Genomic DNA, 22245 nt, shown 5'->3' with positions numbered 1-22245 from the left:
GATTGTCAATTATGGAGTTTCAAACAGTCACATTTATTTATTAAGTAGTCAGTACAAAAAGGATGAAAACAGGATCAAACGTATTAAGATGGCGTTGATTGGTCAAGTTAATTGGGGTGGGGGTGAGAATCTGACTTTCAAATTAGTACGTAAGAGAGGAGGGGGATGTCCAAAGTGTTTTGAAGGCTCTTGAACTGACAAACATGATCAAACATGTTAAGGAGTAGAAATGAACTATTTAATCAATCAACTAAATGAATTAATGCCGTTCGTGGAGGTGATTGCGTCCATTATTAGAAGAGTCCTTTCTCCTTGCGAATTGAGGTCTGCTTCCATCGTGGAAATGTCATAAAATCTTTCTTGGTAAAACCAAAGTGAGACTGCAATTAGAAAGGACTATGTAGATGGATAGAAGGTAAAGAATGAATGCCAAGAAGAGCAGACATCCAAACGGCCTGTGGACTTTACCTGGAATTCGTCTTCGCTTAGATATCGCTCCAATTTAGCCGGATCCACTCCATCAGGCAAGGGTCTCTGTTGGAGTTCCTCCCACGAGTACTCAGTCTTACTTAGAGCTTCCAAAGTCATTTCCAAGTCAGCGTGTTTCACAAACTAAATTGGAAGCGAATTGCCATTAGCTCTGGCTGGCCTTGACGGCCACGTCGTTCTTTCAAAAGTAATTTCCTCACCTCTTCATTGAGCCGTGTGGCGTCGGGTTGATCAATCCAAATGGGGAAGAGGTTCGTGAATTCCAAAGGTTCCCAACCAGCCCAAACCAGTTCGGCCTTGGGAGCCCTGGATCCCAATCCGTATCGCAAGCGTCTGTACTCGACAGCCGTTTGCATGGCAGCCCGCCTTTCGGCATGCCACCGGATCATTCCTGAGCCGGTGATGTTATTGTTCTGACTATTGGGATTGTCCTCATTGGCCTCATAGTTGGGATCATCGGGCACCTCGGGCCAAAATCCTTGCCATAACCACAACTTGTTACCCACGTCAAGCAAGAACAGAGCTGTAAGCAACAAAGTAATATCAAAAGGGGGTCAAAACTGAGCAGCCATTGATCCGATCGATTTGATAATTAATGCACACGCGTGAGGCCTGCCTGGTCTTACCTGGTTGATCCGAGGAGTAGAGATCATTTTGACTGAACGGCATGGTGTTAAGGACCTTCACGTTGTGGAAGGGACACACGATTTCAGTCACATCAAATCTGCCCGTGGCGACGGAGCTCATGTGAAAAAGTCGAGGGGTGTGCGAGGGTCCCGGAAGGTTCTTCAAGTACATTTTAGAGGGCAGGCCAAGAGCGGATTTCACGGTACCACTCTCTTGTCCTTCAGTCTCAATATGAAGCGTCACGCGTTTGGATTGAAATCCCATTTCATCGGGCAAGACGGCTTTCAGTCTTTCAGCCGCTTGGACAGCCATAGCTTGTTTATGATCGGGGGAGGAGATCCCTTGCCACACGAATATCTCGCATTGCTCAACATTGACCAGGACGAACGATCCAATGCTTCGAAGATTGGCACATCCCACGCCCACCTCTTCCAAACAGGACTCCTCGGGACATTCGCCTCGAAGCATGAACAGTCGCCAGGGGGACTTTTCCGGCTGTTGTCTGGATAATCGATTGGCTCGTTTCCCACGATAAATCACCATGCTTCCGTTCCACATGTTCAAGAACGCGGCATGCTCCTTACCATGGTCCACCCTCAGCTGCGGTCCTTCCTCGCGGTCCATTTCCACGGTCATCAAGGCCGAGGCCCCTTTCTCAGTGGTCTTGGAGTCGGCGCCTTGCCAAAAGAAGTACGCACATCGTTCTCGACCCACGGCGGCATGCTTGGAAGGTCGACCTTTGAGATCTCGTCCGGTGAGAGAGACCTTGTAGATCCATCGAACCACATAGGTGTCTTCGGAGTGGAACTGACCGCTCCAATCTTCCGGCAACTCGGTGATGTTGTACTCGTTCACATGATGGACTTGGACGGACAAGGTCTCGAGCTCGTATTGACGCCTCTCACTCTGGTCATAGTATCCACGGCCTCGGCCCAGAAAACAGTTCTCCAATTCCAGGTTAGGGTCTTCCACGATCCAATTGTTCATGGTCTCGGCATCGTAGGGACTCACATCAATCTCTCCCAACAGGTTGTTGTCGATGGCTTTGGCGAGCTTGATCTCGCTCTGTTTGACTCGGCTGATTTTGGCTTGATCGGGCCAGTCTAGGAATTTCTCCTTGAACAAGATTGTTTCCATGTTCGGAATGATTTTGCCCATGACGCCCCAATCGGGACGGGTTCCGTGGACTTGGTGATCCAAGAGAGGATGCGAACAATCGGCCCCGGAGAAATCAAAGCCGGAATCCCAGACTTGTTTCAGCAGATTCAGACCCGCTTTACGAAGCTCAGATCCGGCATTCGATCCATTCCACGTGTAAGCCTCCGGACCGAAATCGATGACTAGCACTTTACCAGGGTCGAGGAGTTCATGTTTGGGCATACAACCCCAGGCCTTCTCACAAGGGATGAGCTCTTCCACGCCGTTGTGAATGGCCACCTCCCAAACCAAGTTCAGATCGTTGATGGCCAATTCAAATTCTTCGTCTTCCGAGGCTGGACCGGCCGGCTTGGCCAAAGGCTCTTCCTTTTCCAAACGGTCTTCGGAGACGCCGAGGATGGACCAGAATTCTCTCTCAGCTTTGGATGATCCAAAGAGCTTTTCTTCTTCCAGAGTGTAAATCCGATCAGCCCTTTTGCATCCCAAATCCCCCTTCTTGAGGATGGTGGCGGAAATCTCGGCCGAGCGGGATTTTTCGATGACATTCGCATAACGTCCTTGCCAATTGAAGATCTGCTTGTTGGTCACCAATACGAAGGCATCTCCACTATTGATCGAGTCCGCCACGGGCTTCACCAAACGGGTCTGGCAACATCGGCGTCCCTTCACTTGCATCAACATTGGGGACTTATAGGGAATGAATTTAGACTGGTTCTCGTCTAATTTGGAGCTCTTCCGCAATTGAACGGCGGAGAAATCCTCCGTGGCCGCTAAACCCGCAATAGCTTCCTCAGCCAAGTGGGCGTGCTTGCTGTTGGTACTGGCCCGGTTGTGGTCTCTTCGGAGGGTGACTTCGGGTGAAGCGGGAGCAAGAACTTCCCCAGGTTCTTCCATGTGGGAAAAGGTCAGGATTTTGATATCGGTTCGTTCTGAAAGAGACTTGACGGGATTTCTCGTGGTTCGCCGATGGGGCTGAGCGCGAGATATTCTTTTGGGCATGGACAATCGACTGGTCTCCACCGTCACGATGGAATCAAAATCGAATTCCTCCGCCGGTTCAGCCATGGGCGAAGGACTCGCCTGGCTTTCCACCATCGAGATGGACGACAAACGTAAGGAGGAGAAAAATGAGTCCAACCCTTGATCACTCTTCAACTCCTCATGAGTGACCAATGTGAGCTCCGGTTTGATCAAACTCCTCGAGTTGGGTTTGATCTGCGACAGGTCGACCTGGTTGCCGGTGTAGGTTCTCAACTTGGGCGTTTGCTTGACCCGATCCACGTGAAGGCGATCCAAATCCTCATTGGGCGTTCGGCGGGGGGTCTTGGGACTGACGGAAACCGCTCGGGTCTCCGGTGTCACGTGCAACAAATTGGGGGACTCCACGGTGGATTTGGACCGTTGATCGCTTTGCATTTTCCCGGCCACGGTGTATTTGCCCACATCTTTCTCACCGATTCGATTCTGCCAGGATTGTCCTGAAATCTCCAGCTTGCTTAAGCGGTCACTAACAATACTGACGGGTCGTTTATTAGGCTCAGTGCGTCTTTTGCCTCGGAGCACGACGTCCTTAGCTGCGTCATCATAATCTTCGATAATGGCAATAGTCTTGCTCGGCGCATCAAAATTCGAGGCTTTCTTGAGTTGACTGACTCGCTCTTGAAGGAAACCACCGGACGTGCCAGTTTTGTTATTCAAGTTATGGCTGGATGAGGAGATGGACGAGGTGTTGGAAGCATGCAATTGGCTATTGTTCTCTTTATCACAAGATTGCTTGGTCAAAACACGGTTGCTATTCAAGATGTCCAGAACGGGGCTAGCCTTCTCCGGGTTAAGCTTGGGCACCTTCTTCTTCCAATCCTCCTCCCCACTCCTTTTCAAGGCGGCCAATCTAAAAAAAAAGGGATATTCGGGTTAGCAAATTACAATCAATTCATTTCTGACACGACTGAAAAGGGCCTTTCAGAATAACGGATTCGCACCTTTCGGTGATGCCACCTCCACTTCCGCCAATGGAGATCTTCTTGTTTCTCTCCATGGTGATGGTTTCGCGCTTCTCAACGTCCCCACTGTCTTTGAGGTCACTAAGTAATGATTGATTATCACAGACTTGAGGGGCGGAGCGATGAAACACTACGCCCGGATCCTGGGCTTTGGACGACAACTGATAATACGCCTCGGGATTCAGGTCACTCGTTGATGAGGTTGATGAGGATGATGAGGACGAAGAGAGTTGGGTGGCCTCTTCACTGCTATTCAGTCGAAGGCTTGAATTGCGGAGCACACTGCAATTCAAATATTCAAATACACATGTTCACGAGGTTATTCAAAAATCGAGTAAGTCGGTCAATACACAACTGCACGGATGGAGTGAGTGAGAGTGAGCGTGACAATCAAATTGTACGTTTACTATAGGTACATACACAGGTATGTTGTATGTACGTACTTGATTGATAAGTAGTCAGTAGGTATTACTATCAGTAGAAAAGTGTGAAAGAAGTGGAAAATCGTCAGTCTCCAACACTGACGAGGTGGTCGGGTCACATGAAACTGCCAATCACACCGATACATACAAGTCCACAAGCATCCAAAGCAGCAATAACATCACCAATACTACCACCACTACCAACGCCACAAACACTACCCATGTTAGTTAGCCAATCTCTCTTGGTCGTCTTGCTTGATCTTGAAGGAGAGGAGCATTGAGTCGACAATCGTCTCACGAACTGACTGTTTGCCAACGACTGACGGGTCCAGAGTGAGACTAGTCATTCGGGAGAAGAAGTGTGAATGTCGTGAGAGGAGGAGTTCTTTCTTGGCAGAGGTTTGTTTGTTTGTTTGTTTGTGTGATTTGAGATTTGAGATTGGCCAAGACGGAGCAGAAAAAGCCAAAGGAGCCTCTCACCAACATCAACATGAGCAAGCACACCTCTTGGCTTGCCACAAACACCCAAGCGAAACATGCACGACCCACCGATGAGATTCCTGGTATCTACCAGGAGATTATTGCCTCTCTCACCGACCCTATCCAGAAGGAACAGGACGAACGGACAACAAAACGAAATATTCCTTCCCCAAGCACCATCAAGTCGCGCTTCTGACTGACTCTATACTCGAACTCGCGGATAGCTGGTTTGTTGGCTGGATGATGATGATGATTCGAGTGTCCGGAATTCGGATCCAGAATCACACCAACAAGAACGCGCGCGTTCCGAGCGACGTGGATCGTTGGTTGATCCCTCGCCGGCCACTTCTACTACTTCTTACTCACACTTACTCGGTCTGAAGCGAGCCTGAAATGGCCGAGGCTGAAATGGCCGAGGCTGGGCGCTTCGCGGCTCATCTCTCGCCGAGGTTATTCGAAACAATTACAAAGGGAGAGAGGGACACACTCGTGCACATTCAACCGTTGGGGGAGGAAAAAAGGGGGGGGGGGAAGTAGGAGTCCCTGTCAAGTTACTTAGCCATGATTACGCGGTCCCTTGCGTCCGTCCATGGTGGACTCGGAAGTTTGCAAGAAGCGCAACAACGCACCTGCATGAGCATCTTCGCCCAGAAAAAAAAGGATTAATCTTGTGCCTGAGTCGTACTTGTCATTATTCAAAGGGATCTTTTTCAATGTCTACTTGTCTACGGACCTACCACCTATCAAGTGTTGTTATGTGTTGCATGGATGTGCCTTCCTTTCCTATGTACTAGGAGATCGAGCGCTAACAGAGAAAAAAGGGAACGACGGATGATGATCATGACTCATGCCTCAACGACATGTTCTCATGTGTGTGTGTGTGTGTGTGTATAAGTGAGCCTAGCCTGAGCAAGATCGATATAAGAGCCTTCGTCACGTCAAAAGGCATAATATCCATTAAGTCGCTTTGAGTGCAGAAGGATCATAAATTCAGCCAAACTATCACGAGATCACGAGATCCCTAGATTCCGCCGTTGTTGTTGTTGTTGTTGACTCGGTCGTTGCCTGAGTCATGGCAAAAGGATACGACGACGCAATCTTGTTCAACCGGGGCCTTCCTCCTCCTTGAATTATGTACAACACTCGCATTATCATAGAGTCATAGATTCCCCACCTCATCTTGACCTACCGACGATAAAAACCATAAAGTTTTAGAATGCCAAGCCCGACCATTTGGATGGGGACCCCAAGACATCCTGGTTGTTTTGTGTTTTGTTGCTTCAAGCTTGTTGCTTGTGGATTCGTGACTGACAATTGGATGGACAGAGAGTCCTCACTCACTCGTAGGCCCGGCAGATTAGCCAAAAACGACGAGATTAGAGTCGCCTCTTGAATCTTCTGCTGGCTTACTCCGTTGTGTCTTGAACGTAAACGTCGTAGCTGTTAGCTGTCCATTGATTCGAGGTTAAGCCAATCGAACAACAGTTATAATCTCTCTCCATCGAGCAGTACTACTGGGCATGGAGGGTAAGACAATTCGAGATGAGAATGGCATGTGAAAATAACGTTTTTGTTCACGCCTACTCCACATCCTCCTCCCCTCCTCCCCAGGAACGCCTGACCTTGACCACCCACTTGATCATCGGCGGGATTGGTAATGTGAACCTTCGAGAAAATGCTGCTAGCTCGTGGAACGCCTCGCTCGGGTCAAGAACAGATTCACCTTCGTCTGCCACATGCAAAGTGACATGACAAAAGATAAGCTCGCACTGGATATGAAAATCTGTCTGACCTTGAGCAACACCGAAGGCATCAGGAACTATGCGATCCCTGGGAGGGATCTTTTGAGGAACAGGGTGCCATACGTTTCGATTCAAAGGTTGCAACGTCTCAGCTCAAACGTAATCTATTTCAACCACCACCCTGTGTTTATGCACGGACTTCTAGAAATATGGACTGCGAACGAGCTTACCGGCAAATCAGCCTGCCAAATCGGGTCATAGCAACTCTGAGCCACTTATTGAATAAAAGTAATAAAATAAGAAACGTAGATCTCGTCAATTAAAGGTAGGTCATTCCTACATTGTTTACTTGTCAAGTGGATCGTTTCAAAGTTATGTTGTCAAAAGCTCATTTTGCTGACCAAGAACAGGCCGAAAATTCGAATTTTATGTTGTGTTTACTACATAACTTTGACCATGTCTCATGAGTTCCCTAAGCATAATTTTGAGCTCAAATTTGGCCAAGTACATCTTTTCAACCAGATCTTGTGGTCGTATCAAGTGCTTATTTGGAATAAGATCAACGGTTCAGGAGATACGAAATTTTAGCTTCCGTTCGCAGTCCAGATCTCTAGAGGTCCGTGGTTTTTTGTGAGCTCGCTCTTATTCTAATCGTCGCCGTGGTTGTCGAAGTCGAAGTGGTCGGGGCATGCTTGGCGAAAAACCGAGCAATTATTGGGCATGATTTGGGATTGACAAAGACGTATGGGATTGCACATATGGTTAAGTACCTTATTGGCAAATACCTCAGCAAAAATGCCAACGGTCCGTGCAAGCAACAGAATGCGTTCTTGTCAGAGCAGCTCCAGATTACTCACACTCAAGCACGTGGTTTGGCATGTATATAGGCACTCGGCATTGCCATGAAAATTAGTTCTTAGCGAGTCATGCCATGAAACGACATTATGACCATTAAGAAAGGGCGCTTCAAAGCTATCGATAACGACCGTGAAGTACTGCTGGTCCTGCTAGTAGTACGTACGTACCTAGGACATACCCACAGGATGGATAAGACGGTTGAGTGAGGGTTTGTCTATCAGTCTTTCTGTCTCTCATTCATTGTGTAGCGAATGAGTTGGAAGCCCGAGGTCACAATTAACCTCCAAGGAACTATCGCCGTACAATCTTGATTGACTGGTAGCACCAGCAGCAGAGTGAGAGAGACGGAGAAATAAAGAGAAGAAAAAAAAGTGGAATCCAACAAATCCTCGACGACGTAAGGAATCGATTCCATGACTCAGCTTTGCTTTGGCAAGTAAGCAAGGAGTTGTTGGGGTTCCTCCTCCTCTTCCTGTGAATGATCCTAGTCTACGACGTATCATCGTTTCCTTATCACTTATACTTATCACTATTGATTCTCTTTCTTTCGGTATATTTCGACATGGATGTGTTGGATGGTTAGTAGTGGGAAGAAGGTACTACGAGTCGTCGGTGTGGTCGTTGTGGTCGTCGTGGTCTCATCGCTTGAACTTGACCCACGGCAAACTGGATCGCTTCAAATGGGACAAGCGACTTTTTGAGCAATTCTCTTTGGGAGGAGCGCCCGGATTTGGTAGTGATTGTTGCTGTTGAAGGCTGCGGTTGGTGTTGTTGTTGTTGTTACTGTTGTTGCTAGTGATATTAGTGATGCTGCCCATGATCAAGGCCGCATTATTTTTTCTCGTGGTTGGCGAGGATGGCGCTTGTGAAGAGGAGCCACTTTCTTGCGACTTGGCTGAGGATCGGGCAAACAATGACCTTCACCACACCAAATGGTCAACCCAGCCAAGTCAAACCAACAAGTCAAAGGCGGACGGACAGACAGACAGACAGACAGACAAAAATTGATAGCATACCCACCACCACCACCATCACCGCCGAGAAGAAGAAGAAGAAGAAGAAAGACAATGCGATGTACCCAAAGATTCCATTAGATTGCAGCGAAAGGAGGGAGAGAGAGAAAAAAAACACAAAAGAAAGATGAATGAGCATGTTGAGAAGGTGTCATATTTGGCACGTTAAAGCTTTGATTCCTATGCTGGAGATGACTATCGAGGTTGAGCGAATAACAGGTCTCAAGCATAAAGGTATGACTCAAAAGTTTTCAGTCGGAACTTGGCATTGAACTCGAAGGAGGGCGGATTCCGGTTAACGCAAATTTGAATAAAAATAGAAACTGGTTGAGTTGTTATCCATAAAAAGAACCGAAGGCAGGGATTTAAAGGCAAAGGAGGAAACTCCCAAATTGATGAATTTCTATGTAACATATCGCAATGCAATAACACTTCATATGTGATCAATGTGGCTACATTTGCGTCTGTTCATAAAAAGAGCAATCTCTAGCATTTACAAGTGTTTCTCAAACTGAAGCCATTGCAAATATAAACAAAGTGCAACAGATCTTCAAAAAAAGTTCCATCGTTTCCGCTCAACGTCGATTCCGAAAAAAAATAACATAATGTCGACTCATGAGGAACTTCAGCAATAGTAGCAGCAAGTAAAAGAGAGCGTTCGAACGATATCCATTCTTTCAAATTTCCACTGCTCTACTTAGAGAGGAGCACCTCCAAGGATACCGTTCCTTGACAATCTCGATGTATCAGAAGATGTTACAGTACAAAATAAAAACCGTCCTACAATTTGCTGGTCGGCAATCGTCTCTTACTCATACCCAAGCCAATTTCTGCGCAGTTCATTCAATGTGTACAATATTAGCAAAAACGAGCTTGCTGGAGATGGTTCTTACCGTCGTGATTGGAGCGATCGATTGTTGGGCTGTTGCTCATGACTGGACTTGTCCACCGTCAAATCAAAGGTGAATTCCTCACCCGAAGGAGCCGAACTGCCCTGCGTCTCCTGCAACCGCCGGATGCTTTGGGCTTGCGAGGACAGCACTTCCAATTTACTGGCCAAGTTCGGATCATCCGACGAGATCTTGATGTTCGAGAGAGGAATCACAGGCTGTCGAGCATGAAGCTCTTTCAAGCTGGACTTGCGACTAAACGAGGGCGTGGGACCACCGCTCACTGCCGCCGGGGGCGTGAGCGGTTTCACGGGATCAATGATCACGTCTGAGAATTGGTTGCGCTTGGGCAAATCATCACTGCTACTGTTGTTCGAGCTCTAGCCGCACATTTTGAGTGGCGGCTTGGCCGCGTTGGGGTCCGGATCGGGTGCGGACTCATCCGCATTCTTCAGAATAGGGCGGAGGGTCTCGTCATAGCTCGAGTCCTTTTTGAGCACGCCTCGGAGGTTGGAGCGACTGGCACTGATGGGCGAGGCCGTGGATTCAAACGCGTCCACGGACTCGTACTTGACCAAACTCTTTCGGCGACTCCGATTCGGGGCGAAAGGAGCCTCCGAGGGTTCGATGGATTCCATAGGAGAGTTGGGATCCAAGGACTTCCGACCGGGACTGAGACAGAGATCTTCTGCAATGAACAACGAAAAGAGGTGACGGTTGAAAATCAAAACCCAAAGCTAATAGCCATTTATTACCAATGGTTTGATTGGTCCGCTCGTTCTTCATGATCCGTTGGGATGACGATGATTTGGCTGACTCGGTGCGTCTAAGGCCGGAGGTGGAATGTCCCCGAGAAAATGAGGCTCCTGACTCGGCGGTGGAAGATGACTGACTGAATAATGATTTCATGGCTTTGACCGACGTCCCTGGAAAACAAACGCCCAAAATAAACAACGCATTCAATCTGTCGGTGCTTGCATATTCATGCACGCAAATCCCTATTCCCATCACCAAGCGCCTTAAGCACCCCAAAGTATCTTGATTACTTCAACGGAACACGTGTGGGCCAACACCAAGTCTTGGTCAGAACGTTAGCGATATCGGCAGTCAGCTATCAAGCGAAGGTGTGTTTGTGTTTCTCGCTAGTGAGTGTCAATTCTGGGGGTTCACACCTATTTGGAATTTCTCTTTGAAATCTGAAGCAGAGGACGAAATGACCCCTGGGCCACGTTGGACCCTAGCCGCTTCTTGGACCTCGTCAATCGTGATGGGTTGGGTTTGGTAGCGGGAAGCAAGGAGACGTCGACGGGCTCGACTCGACGTTTGAGACGATGGGGAGTGAGGAGATTTGGGTGGGGTTTTGTGATCCAGGATCAAAGGGGAAGGGCTCGAGGTGGCATCGGTTGAGGTTGATGACAAAGAAGAGGAGGAGAACAATTGGACGCGCTCAATGAGGCTAAGCTTGCTGGGATCTGCCAACATCAAATTTGAAATGGAATCATTGGCAACATTGTCGACAAATGAGCGAGTTGGGTTAGAAAAGGAGAGAGAATGGTTCGTGGGTTTAGGCTTACCATCCATGGAGGAACGAGATGCGCCCCCCGGTGTCAACGTCAATTCATGAGAATCTGGTTCGCCTCGGGATTCGAGGTCAAAAGGTGTCTTGTGAACCTCGCCGAAAGGTAAGGAACAAGTCATCTTGGACGACGTGTCCAAGGACGAGGAGGAGGAAGCCCCTTTCAAGATGGAGGACGGTCTCGTCCTGGAGGGAGAGGATGAGCAGTCAATGAATTATCAAACGGATCAATCTTGAGACACTATTTGCGATTTCTCGACACGAAATGATCGAGTCAACTTACTCGGGCGTGGTTGGAGATATGAGGACCTTTTCGGTTCCCCTCCTCAATACACCTCCTTGGGTCAGATCGTCTTTGGATTCCTTGTTTTTCAAAATGGGCCTGGGTTTGGTCTCGCCCTCGCCCAGAGGCTCACCTTTGTCCTCGTGAGACGAGGCCAAGGGAGCCTTTCTTGTGACCACGGAGGTGACGGTCAACTCACTTGGATCCGTCAAATTGGCCAGAATGTTCTCCTCGGACTTCTTTCGCCTCAAGACCAGAATGGGTTTCGGGTTCGGATTGTTCTCGGAGTCGGTCTCAGATGACCTCATTGGAGCACAATCACTCAGAGGGCTCAAACTCTCTTCAGATTTGCGGCTCTTCAGTATCGATCGAGGTGGTCGGGAACTGCTAGCTTCATCCACGTCCAGGTCGTCGTCGGTGCTGGCCCCATTCGTATTGGAGCGCTTCTTCAAGATCGACTTGATCTTGTCCGTCTCCTGACTGACCTCTAAGCACTCCAAGCTGCCCGTTTGCTTCTTCAGAATGGACGAAATCTGCAATCGCGAGCCATCCAACGAGATCTCAGGACTATGAGATCGACTGGCATGGGCACTGCTGTACTTGCGCTTGAGGATCCCTTGGGGTGGAGGCTCAGGACTAGAACGGGACGAATGGGCTCGATGGTCCGAGAGGAAAGCATCCGGACTGTGGGACCGAGAACCGGCACTACTGTACTTCCGCTTCAGGATCCCTTGGGGTTGGGGCTCGGGACTCGAACGCGAAGAGAGCGTACTGCGATATTCCGAGAACTCCGGACTATGACTTCGACTGGTGGCCGCACTACTGAATTTCCGTTTCAGGATCCCGGGTGGCTGCTGAGCTGGCTCTGACGACATCCAATGACTGGAGAGATCGTCCAGCTCTTCAATACTCGAGCGTTTCTTCAAAATGGACGGGGGCAAGTTGTCCGGGGAGGAGGCACGACTGGACTCGCAGATCGAGTTGTTTCGACTCCGCAGAATCGAGTTGGGCACCTCGGAACACACCGGACTCGGAGCTTGGATTCGCACGTGTTCTCCTTTGCTCGGGTTGGTCCCTGGATCATCTGTGTGGCTCGAGCGCTTCTTCAGGATTCCACTGCCGGTGAACTCGGTCATCTTCAAAATAGGTTTCACAGCCGATTCGAGCAGGTCCTCGGTGCTTTTTTTGAGAATCGGTTTGACCGGGGAGCCACTTTCGCCGCCATAGGTCATGGTCATGGGAAAGGCAGCCTCGCCTGAAGGACTCCGGTGATCGAATAGAGTCAAAGACGACGACCTGTGTCTCTGCTTCTTGGATCCATTCGCGGACATCTCTGCGCTACTAGTGTCGCTGTAGTTATGGCTACTCTGAGCACCGTTTTGACCGGCGCCATTACTACTACTACTAATGTTACTACTACTGACAATGTCCACAGACTTCAATTTAAGAGATTCGCGAGGGTGTGCCACGGGTCGGGACCTTGCCTCCCTATAGCTTCGATGTTGGGACTTGTGATTGTAGTCATTGATGAAATCCTGGCACGTTTTAAGCACTTCATCTTCATTGAAAGCCACCTCATCATCCGAAGGATCATTCACAACATCGAGGCCGTCAACCATTCTCAAGGCGGCCTCTGCTCGTGACGATAAGGCTTCAAACTTGGACATGAATTCGTTGTCAGCTCCCTTCGACGTTCCATTGCCATCCTGAACCAATGACAATTTCCTCACCAATAAAGAAGAAGAGGAAGAAGACGACGACGACGACGACGACGACGATGTTGATGATGATGATGATGACGACGCCGACGATGATGGTGACGACAAATGAGCGCTGTGGGGTCGTCTGGCAGACTCGTGGGCACCCTCAGCTTGATCCGGACGAGGTGGAGCATGCTCATTGGGATTGAAGTGGCTAATGACTCCGGTGGAACTTCGCCGCTTGAGCACACCGGCAAATTCCTTCACAAATGCGGGCGTGGTCTCATTCAAGGAAGTATCTTTTCGACGCAAGAAATTGGCGGCCGAGCCATCGGTGCCCGTTTTTCTGAGCTGAGGCTTCACTGGACTAGTAGCACATCCCGGTTGAACGCCCAAGATCGGGGAGCTCTTTTCGGATTCGGTAGGAAACATGGGCGGTTTGGTGGCCGATCCGGCCGATCCAGGGCTCGTAATGCAGCTCCCGGGACTCTGAGATCCAGAAATCATGGTCAATTTCAAATCGGCGGCGGCAGCATTGGTGGTGTTAGGGGCTCCTTTGTTGCGAGCCAAGGACAAGATCTCTTCATCGGATGTGACACTCTTCGGAGAATTCCGTTTGGGGGCGGGTGGCTTCTTCATCATCAGGGGGCTTTCTCTTGTTTTTGTCTTCGAATTGGGATGGGTTTCGCAGTCTTCAGAGGCAGTGGATGCCCTAATGGACTCATCTCCAACTTGGGAGGGCATCTCCGATCGTTTCCTCGTTCTGACTTGACCTAGAAAATTAAAAATAATAATAAGAAGAAGAATAAGAAGAAGAAGAAGAATGAGCAAAAGATGCCTCTTAGCTATGAGATCTTGCTCAGGAACTATATCCTTACCATTAAGGCCTTGAAGGTCACTAGCCGCTTGAAAGAGAATCTCCTCACTTGAGTAAGAAGTCGGAGCTACGGGGACCTTGGACGAATTGCCTTCCAATGCTTTACGCAGATATGAGGGGGAACTCCGATGATGAGACAGTAACGATTCGGATCCACCCCCGCCAGGTGAGGAAGAGTCCCGGAACGAATTCCTCGAAGACCCACTAAGGCCTTGCAAAGAGCTGGCTTTGATCGGTTGGAATTGCCGTTCCTCAAGACCAAACAGGGATACTTTGGCGGGCTCTACCATGGACAAGGCATCTCGCTCTTTGGTGGGATCTGTGGATAAAATCAAGTCGGGCAAATACATGCTCATCAAGGGTACATTAAACCCTCTTCTCGATCCTTACCTTTCCGACCCTTATTCACGTCTCTTCTTCTGGGGGCAGGCACTGGAGGGGTGGCCCGGAGTTTAGAGTCGTCTGGACTAGTTTGGCGGACTTCCTCGGACTTTATGACAATATGCTCGCGGGAAACATAACGAGGCTGAAGCTTGGCGGAGGCCGAAAAGGGAGCTGCGGGAGCTGGGGCTCCTCGGCCATTGTTGTGGCCAAGGCCGCCGGAGCCCAGCTCCCCAATCTCTTGATAGATGTGTTCGGGTGAGGACACATCTCTTGAGGCCAAAGTCTGGCTCTCATGGGCAGTGCGGGTCTGGCGAAGTGAACTGGACCGGCGAACCACGGCTGGTTCGCCTATTGCCAATTGGGACGTGGAATTGTTGGACGAGGAAGGAGGAGTGGCGCCGTCGCGCTTCCTCCTTCGGCGAAATCTCGAATAGGATTGATAGTTCCTAGAAGCGTCCAATGACAAAGACATCCCCTGTGAATTGTTTGGCACTCTTTGAAGTCTCAATTGGTTTTCAATCTCACCTGGCGGAATCATTTTCCTCTTCACTGGATGAACTGGCAGCAGATTGACTGAGTCGACTCGCGATTTGGGAGGCTAATTGCTTCCTCCTCTCCTCCTTGTACTTGGCCATTCGCTCACTTTTGGAGCCGCCTCCATCGGTCCCGGAGTCCATCTTGGGCGGGGCCATTGTCCTCCGTCTCAACTCAGGGTTGCTTTGGATCAAATTGGCCGAGGACGGAGCTCCAGCACTTAGTTCACGTCTTCGCCTGGTTTCTCGACGAAGACTCCGACTCCTTTGACGGCGTTCCCGGTCATGGTCGCTTGGAAACTGAGCGTCTGAAAGAAAGAAGATTGTTCTCCTCTTAGGGCAAATTTGAAGGGGGAAAAACTGATAAGGATCGAATGCCATGAGGATGGCCCTGGTAGATTTGAGTGCACAAGAGGGAAGCCATGCACGGAGGAGGCCTCCTCACAAAATATAAACACACACCACAGCCAAATGAAAGACACATTTATATTTGTGTTGTCGATCTGTTTTCGCTCAGGTGGAACCGTCACTCATTTGAATGGCGACAAGACTGGCACAGCTCAGTGATCAAAGATGGCATCATGTTGTTCAGTCATTATGAAGTCGACAGAGATTACTGTTTGTACGAGTAGATGAGAAGTACCTTTGCTGCCAAGGGGTAGATTTTTGTTAAAAGCACTATTAATCGGAAGACCACTTCGCTTGCCCGCTCGTTTGGTTTTAATGTCCACGAACTCGATATCGAAAAAGGGCGTGCTCCAAAGAAAGGTCTGTCTGGCCTTCATGCCATTGTTGGACTCGTTATTGCTCACAGTCGTCATGCTTTGAGCAATTCGAGTCACTTAATGGATGATGTTGTTGCACACACGGCACATGAACTCCGACCAGGATAACAACAACAGTTAAAAAGAACGGTGAAGATCCCAAGGCGAATCAGGATTTTGCACTTTACGCCCACGCATTCAGAGACCGATGCACGACAGTTTAAAAAAATGCTTCAAGGTACCCGCAGTCGCTCGCACAGTCCCTTACTCACTATCTCACTCACTCACTCACTCACTCACTCACGCAAATATCATTCACTCATCAAGCTAGCCTCAAATTTGGTTCGACACAGGAAACTGACTCCGAGGGATGAAGAAAGACGATTGTTCCAACAGGCACAGTCCGTGAGATTTCGGATCCCAAGGAGATGAAAGGTGAAGCGTAACATTCTATTTTCAGACCCAAGCACAAGTTGAAATCACTGTCCAATGTGTGCACCAATGAGTCCGAGGACAAGACCAAAAAACGAACGCTTTAGGCGGTTTGGAGGCTGAGTCACCATTCACATGTACGTACGTATGTACGTATGCACGAACGTGCTGCTTTGGACCTAAGGTTGGTTTAGGTGTCTCTCTCTCTATCCAGTTGGTTGTTGACGATGGTGGTGGCGGCGGCGGTGGAGTAGTTAGTGTCAGGCTCCTCTCATCATCTGGCCCAGAAGATCGATTCAATGAAGTGCCTGAAAGAACGACGGACGGGCCCTCTTGGTTGGTTTTGGAAGGGATCTTTCTTTCTTTTTATTTCGTTACTTCATGCGTTCATGGGTGGGTGGGTTGGTTGGTCGGTCGGTCTGTTGGTTGATGGTTGGTTGTTCTTCAGTCTTTCCCTCAGACACTCGCGAGTATTTTACCAACGTTCAAGAGGTCTTCTCGAAGTCCGGGGTGGGTACGTCAGTACGTCAGTACGTACGTACGTACGTACGTAATGTTAACCCACTCGATCACCTTGGACGACGACAAGAACATGGCCTCTGGGATCTTGATGGGCAGGAGCAACAGCACTTCTTACGTATACAGTACGCACCATCACCACCAGACGCTAAGCACACACACGCACACATCATGTGGGGAGAACAAATCTCGTCTTTGGCAATGAGACAGGGGGGATTTTGGATTTTACAGGCCCACTTCCAGAGAGATTGGGATTTGGTGCCTCATCATCTTCAGGTACGCACCCGTTGGCAATTTGAATTGAGATGCAACTGGGTTGCTTTTTTGGTGTAGTCCTTCCGAGAGAGAAGGCAATCAATTTTGCGAAGGACAACCAATGCTGTCTGTAGAGCATCAACCCTTGGACCAGAAAATGGCGGAGAGAAACTTTGTTCACGCAGGATGATAGTAGTTCAATCTAGTTCAATTCGTGTCCTGTCTTTTTAGCACAGATTGTTGGCTGTGAACTTACTTGATGATCGAATGATCATGGGGACCGCTAGTACCGTTTGCCAAAAAACTGGATAACGCCAATTAAATTCGAGACACCCTGTTTGAAACGACGATGGCTACGAGCTATTATTACGAGTATTATTGGTGGGCCGAAGGAACCACCTCCACACTTTGAATACTGGGCGAGTAACCATGAGAATTCATACATAAAAGGAGAGACAAAGCCAACAGTGTCCACTGTCTGCTCTCTTTTGAGCGTTTTTTCGGGAATTAGGAGAACAATTGGCCGAGTCTCGGTGAAGTCGTAGTCAATATCCACGAGAACCAGACAATGATTGCATCAAAAAAAGGACGATCCGGAAAGAATCTATTGATCGCTATAATAACCAGTTATTTGCCGACGTCGAAGAAACGGTTCGAAAAATCTGTTCCAGACTGGCTTTTCCCTCTTCTTTCTCAACTTTCTTCCTCAACGCTTCTGAATTGATTATGAATGAATGACAGAATTCACAAAAAGGTGGGCAGCCTAGTCAACCTATCACAAAGGAGGACCATTCGACACTCATCGTTGGTTTTTCAAGAAAAACCGGGTTTGGATCGACTCCTTCATTAGAGGCGGGATGTTTGTCATGCGGGTGTTTGGTGGAATCGTTGGAGTGGCCCAATTTGGCGATTGGAAACGCGGGAGGGGCTTTAGTACAGTCAAAGCCATCCAGCCAACGGCTTGCATCACTTCCGCCCCAACAACCAATGCGATCTTGGCCAAACACGGCATTGAAGACGTTACAATGAGATCATCTCGGGTGGACATCCTTTTGTGGTTGATGACAATATTATTGCCTGACGACAAATACAAGTACACGCCTTCATCGAGGCACACATGGAGGGTGTATTCGCAGGCAAGACTGCATCCGTACACAAATGTTACTCCCTGGATATTGGCAAACAACACCTTTTTCCGGAAGAACGCCAGGGAAGACGTTATCTGATGCTTTCAACGTCAAATGATGGCGCAAATCTTCGGATCTGTCAAGTGCTTCAACTTCGGACCAAACGAGCCTACGCGTACATGACAATTTTTTTTCATGGGCACTTGATTCTAAAATAAGTGACGCAAGTGGGTCACTCAGCTGAGAGCGACAGCCAACCTTGTGACGGCTGGTGGTCACTGGACGGAAATTGGACACAGCAAACACACACACACACACACACAAACCTTTATTTTAAAGCGTAGGGCTCAAACCATGATAAGTTCAAGGAGAAACATGGAGGCAGTCATGCTTCCATACCCAAGCCCAGACGGCATTCAACATTGGATTATTGTGTATCAGAAGTATTGTAATATATTGAATCCCATGTTGTGGCACTCTCATTCCTGCACGAATGATCACAACCAATTGCATGAGCACAATCCACAGAAACCAAAGTCTGGCTCATTATTGGACGCTTTTGGGGTTCTTACGTGAGGGGTGGGTTTCTAGAGCAGCCAACATCCCTACGTTGTTCGTACGTCTGGTCTGGCTTTCCTGATGGGCCTCGAAAGTGCTCGCAGTCTGGCCTGCCTGACACATCGGATCAATCAAATAAAAACCAAGCCAGACAAAAGGATAAGGCCAGTTTGAAGACTGCCTGAACTCAAGAACTAGTTTAAGATCGGGGTCTTCACTGTCGAACTCGCTGCTAAGAGTCCCCTGACCGAAACAAGCCCAACTTTCACTCTCATCAAAGTATTCAACCATCGGTTCGATTCCTGCCCCCCTCTGGCTCTCTTATCCCTTGATCGACGGAAGACTCGAAGACCATGCATATGAGACAATTAATTGGACGCTGGACCTTCAATGAGCGAAGGCCACACACGACACCAGGCAAAGTCAGGCATATGCTCTGGCAGGGATCGACTCGAATAATCAAGATAGGCTTACCAGAGGCGGGATATGGGACAACATGCTCATGTGGACTAGGCGTACCGCCGGGTAGGCCTAGAATGGAGGCCCGAGAGTGAGCCAACAAGTCCGACGCTTCCAATGATATGGGGCGGGTGACTGTCGGACGCCAGACCGAAGGTGGACCTGTTCGAGACTGGCGGCCCAGCCGGGGCTGCCCCTGCTGCGGGGGGATCCGGGGGCCACCGACTTGATGGGTTGACGTGGGCGTGAGGGCGGGTATGGGGTCAGGTGGGCGACTGGCCGCCCTTTGAGTGGTTTGTGGATCGGTTTTAGGGCCCTCGAGACCCTGGGGCAGGTGGGACAAAGGCGGGCCTTCTCGTGGTTGTGCTCCTGGGCCTTGTTGGTAGGGATGTTGTGGTGCGGTGGGCGGAGAAGGAGGGTCAGCGCCTTGAGCTAAGCTAAGCTGTTTATTGTTGTTGTTATGATTGGGAGGCTGCTGAGGACTGGCCAGCATCAGCGGCTCACTGGAAACGGGAACACGCGCACGAGAAGGCAGAAGCGGAGGAGAAGGAAGAGAAGGATGACAAGGAGGAGGAGAAGGGAGAAGAGGCCCAGGCTCTTGGCCAGGCCCGGAGAAAGAAGTCGAGCCCGGGGGAAGTCTGTTAGGCGAGGTGTGGGTGCGCGGAAAAGACGGCGCGGCGGGGCTGACGTCGCTGACGTTCACGCGTTCAGCTGAAAAAGAGACATTCCTCGTAATAGTAGTTGAACTATCGAAAAGTACGGTCGAATGAGCGAAAGTGTCCTTTGAGCCAAGGTCAGGCTGGTTTGAGTCAAACAGGGACTGTCATCAAACAACCTTAATGTCCACTCATTGAGAGGGTTTCCCAGGCTTCTTATTAACTTCGTCCGAGGTTGGGCGCCATCCATGGGCACGGGTCCTAAGATTTAGTGAGGGCGCACACACCCGGAGAGCCTGTTGACTTTTGACTTTTCAAATTCAAATGTAGCTATTCCATGAGCTACCCAAACGGTTTAAACTGTTGGCCTAGTAGTGCCTCCTTCAAATTTAAGTAGCAACTGTCGGACGAAGCCAGCACCAATTTTGGGCTGTTACGGGGGTACCTTTCTATACACAAGAGGAACTGAAAACCAAGATGCAAAGCGCAATATTAGACCCAAACCTGTCTAAGGTTTCAAAGTCTTTTGCTTCAAGAGAAAATTCTTAAGTAGGGAAAATAAGTCCCACAATGAGTCAGCTTGACGGAGAAGCGGATGCTTGGAGCTTGCGTCGGTTGAGCCAAGTAACACCGACAGTTTATTAAAATGTAATGCTTCATGAACCGTTCCATTTACGGAACTCTTTGAACTCTAATTCAAGCGCTTAACATAGAGACTAAAGTATACTTTAGGCTCTACCTTAACACAGAACTATAAAGCCACAAAAGCCACTCATTTGTGATCACCCAACCTTTCCCGTAGAGTGTTGAAATGATAATTTGGAACTGAAATGAACGGTCAAGTTATTGTACAAAATACGGGATCAATACCAAATGATGCCATTTGCTTCCAATAAAAAACTCAAAGCCATCTAAAATAACTTCTGACATGTGTTGAAGTTCAATTATTGAGTAATGCCAATTAGGTATCCATGATAAAACCAAAATTTGCTCCAAACATAATGTGTTAAAAAATGAAATCAATATTTATTTCAGAAGAGCCTTAAAGGACAAACTCTCAAGCCATCTCGTGTATCTGCTATGAAACCATAAATTTCACTGTGGAAATGTCCTAAAAAAACCAAAGTAGACATGCTGTGGCTCGGAGCTACATATTATCCATTAATCTATTTGAATGCATTACAATGGTGGAATGATATTTCTAGAAAACTTAAAGCAACAACAACTTAGACTAACTTGGATGCCAAATTAATTGAAGCTGTTCGTCTAAAATTGAAATTTAGTGTACTGTACTTCGGTACTACCCTGTGCAGTTCAAATAATGCCTACCTCTTTTATAAACTTCATAACAAGTAGCAATTCAGAAAATATGAAAAATGAAACGATAGCTGAATTGATCACAAAATCGTACATGAATGGATTAGATTTTGAAGTGAAAGCGTTTTTTTTTCAGAGAAACCCAAAGCGATAACTCAAAACAATTGCCAGGTAACCAATGAAAGAAACCTTTCATGCATGAATGTGCTAAATGCGTGCTTTAGGACACACATGTAATACAAGCGCACTTGTTTTCTTTTTACTGGATCTACTGTCCTTGTTCAACACCATGGTTTAACATCGTGGGCGAAAGAAAACCATGTGGTCTCCTCTCTTAAGAGTCCATATGTGGCCTATGACTCGTCTAAAATGAAACATGGATATCTGGAGAGTCAGTTAGATACGTTTGAATATTACAGAGCAGAATGATGTCCTTATTTTCAGAGCTAAATATGGAATACTATCTATTTGCCCAATGAAGGCCTCATTTTTTAAAGGAAAAATGTTTTCCTTTTCCTTCTTTAAAAATGCAAAAACCGAGGTCAATACTCAGAAACTGAGTTAAAATTAGAAAAGTGTCATCAAATTCACTTTCACAACAATTATATTCCTCATTTGAAAACTTAAGCTTGTTTTTCTATGAACTTTAGAAATAGTATGATCAATCTAACCCTCCTCGCAAAAAAATCCTTTATTGTCAGGATGTCAGAAAGAGCAAATCTATATGGGAATTATGTTCGATTTACATTTTTATCAAACATGAAATCCAATTCTAATGTTTGTATAAGGGCTAAAAATATGTAGAACGAAATGCAGACTTTTATTTATCAGCTTTTCCTTCAAAAATTGAGGTCCAATTTACATGGCATCAGATGAAAGCGAACCAAAGTACCTAATAAACAAAGAAAAATTGCGTTTCCAACGACCTATTACTGACTCCACAATGGACTTTTGTGGGAATGTGAAGGCAACACTAATCCACTATCTATTAGAGTGTGTAGCCATAAAGTAACTACAATATTGAGGATTCCTTTGGAGGGCAGCTCAATATGGGAAAAAAACTCATCCCCTTTTTTACTGTCCAAGTGTTCAACCCTCGCACCCCTTTAGGCGCCGTCCTGAT

The 22245-nt window shown here is 48.0% G+C and overlaps 1 protein-coding gene and 1 long non-coding RNA gene across 2 annotated transcripts in view; one reads left to right on the top strand and one right to left on the bottom strand.

Annotated features, from left to right (window-relative positions):
* Positions 1-17: 17 nt before the first annotated feature.
* Positions 18-19815, bottom strand: LOC131885123 (serine-rich adhesin for platelets-like). The gene is given in 14 exon segments (XM_059233065.1): positions 18-380; positions 469-612; positions 690-1012; positions 1116-4165; positions 4257-4559; positions 9686-10370; positions 10438-10608; positions 10855-11154; positions 11257-11444; positions 11542-14014; positions 14120-14437; positions 14509-14948; positions 15028-15343; positions 19165-19815. Coding segments are annotated over 14 exon segments (9276 nt in total). The 5' UTR covers positions 19643-19815; the 3' UTR covers positions 18-293.
* Positions 19816-20645: 830 nt separating this feature from the next.
* LOC131885125 (uncharacterized) overlaps positions 20646-22245 on the top strand; it is a 22340-nt gene continuing 20740 nt past the window's right edge. The window contains exon 1 of the long non-coding RNA XR_009373797.1: positions 20646-21293. This is a non-coding gene — a long non-coding RNA (uncharacterized LOC131885125). The remainder of the gene's footprint in view (positions 21294-22245) is intronic.

Source organism: Tigriopus californicus, chromosome 8, assembly GCF_007210705.1.
Source record: "Tigriopus californicus strain San Diego chromosome 8, Tcal_SD_v2.1, whole genome shotgun sequence".
Lineage (NCBI taxonomy): Eukaryota > Metazoa > Arthropoda > Copepoda > Harpacticoida > Harpacticidae > Tigriopus > Tigriopus californicus.
The sequence above is the reverse complement of the archived record's forward strand: the minus strand, read 5'-3'. Positions and strand labels throughout refer to the sequence as shown.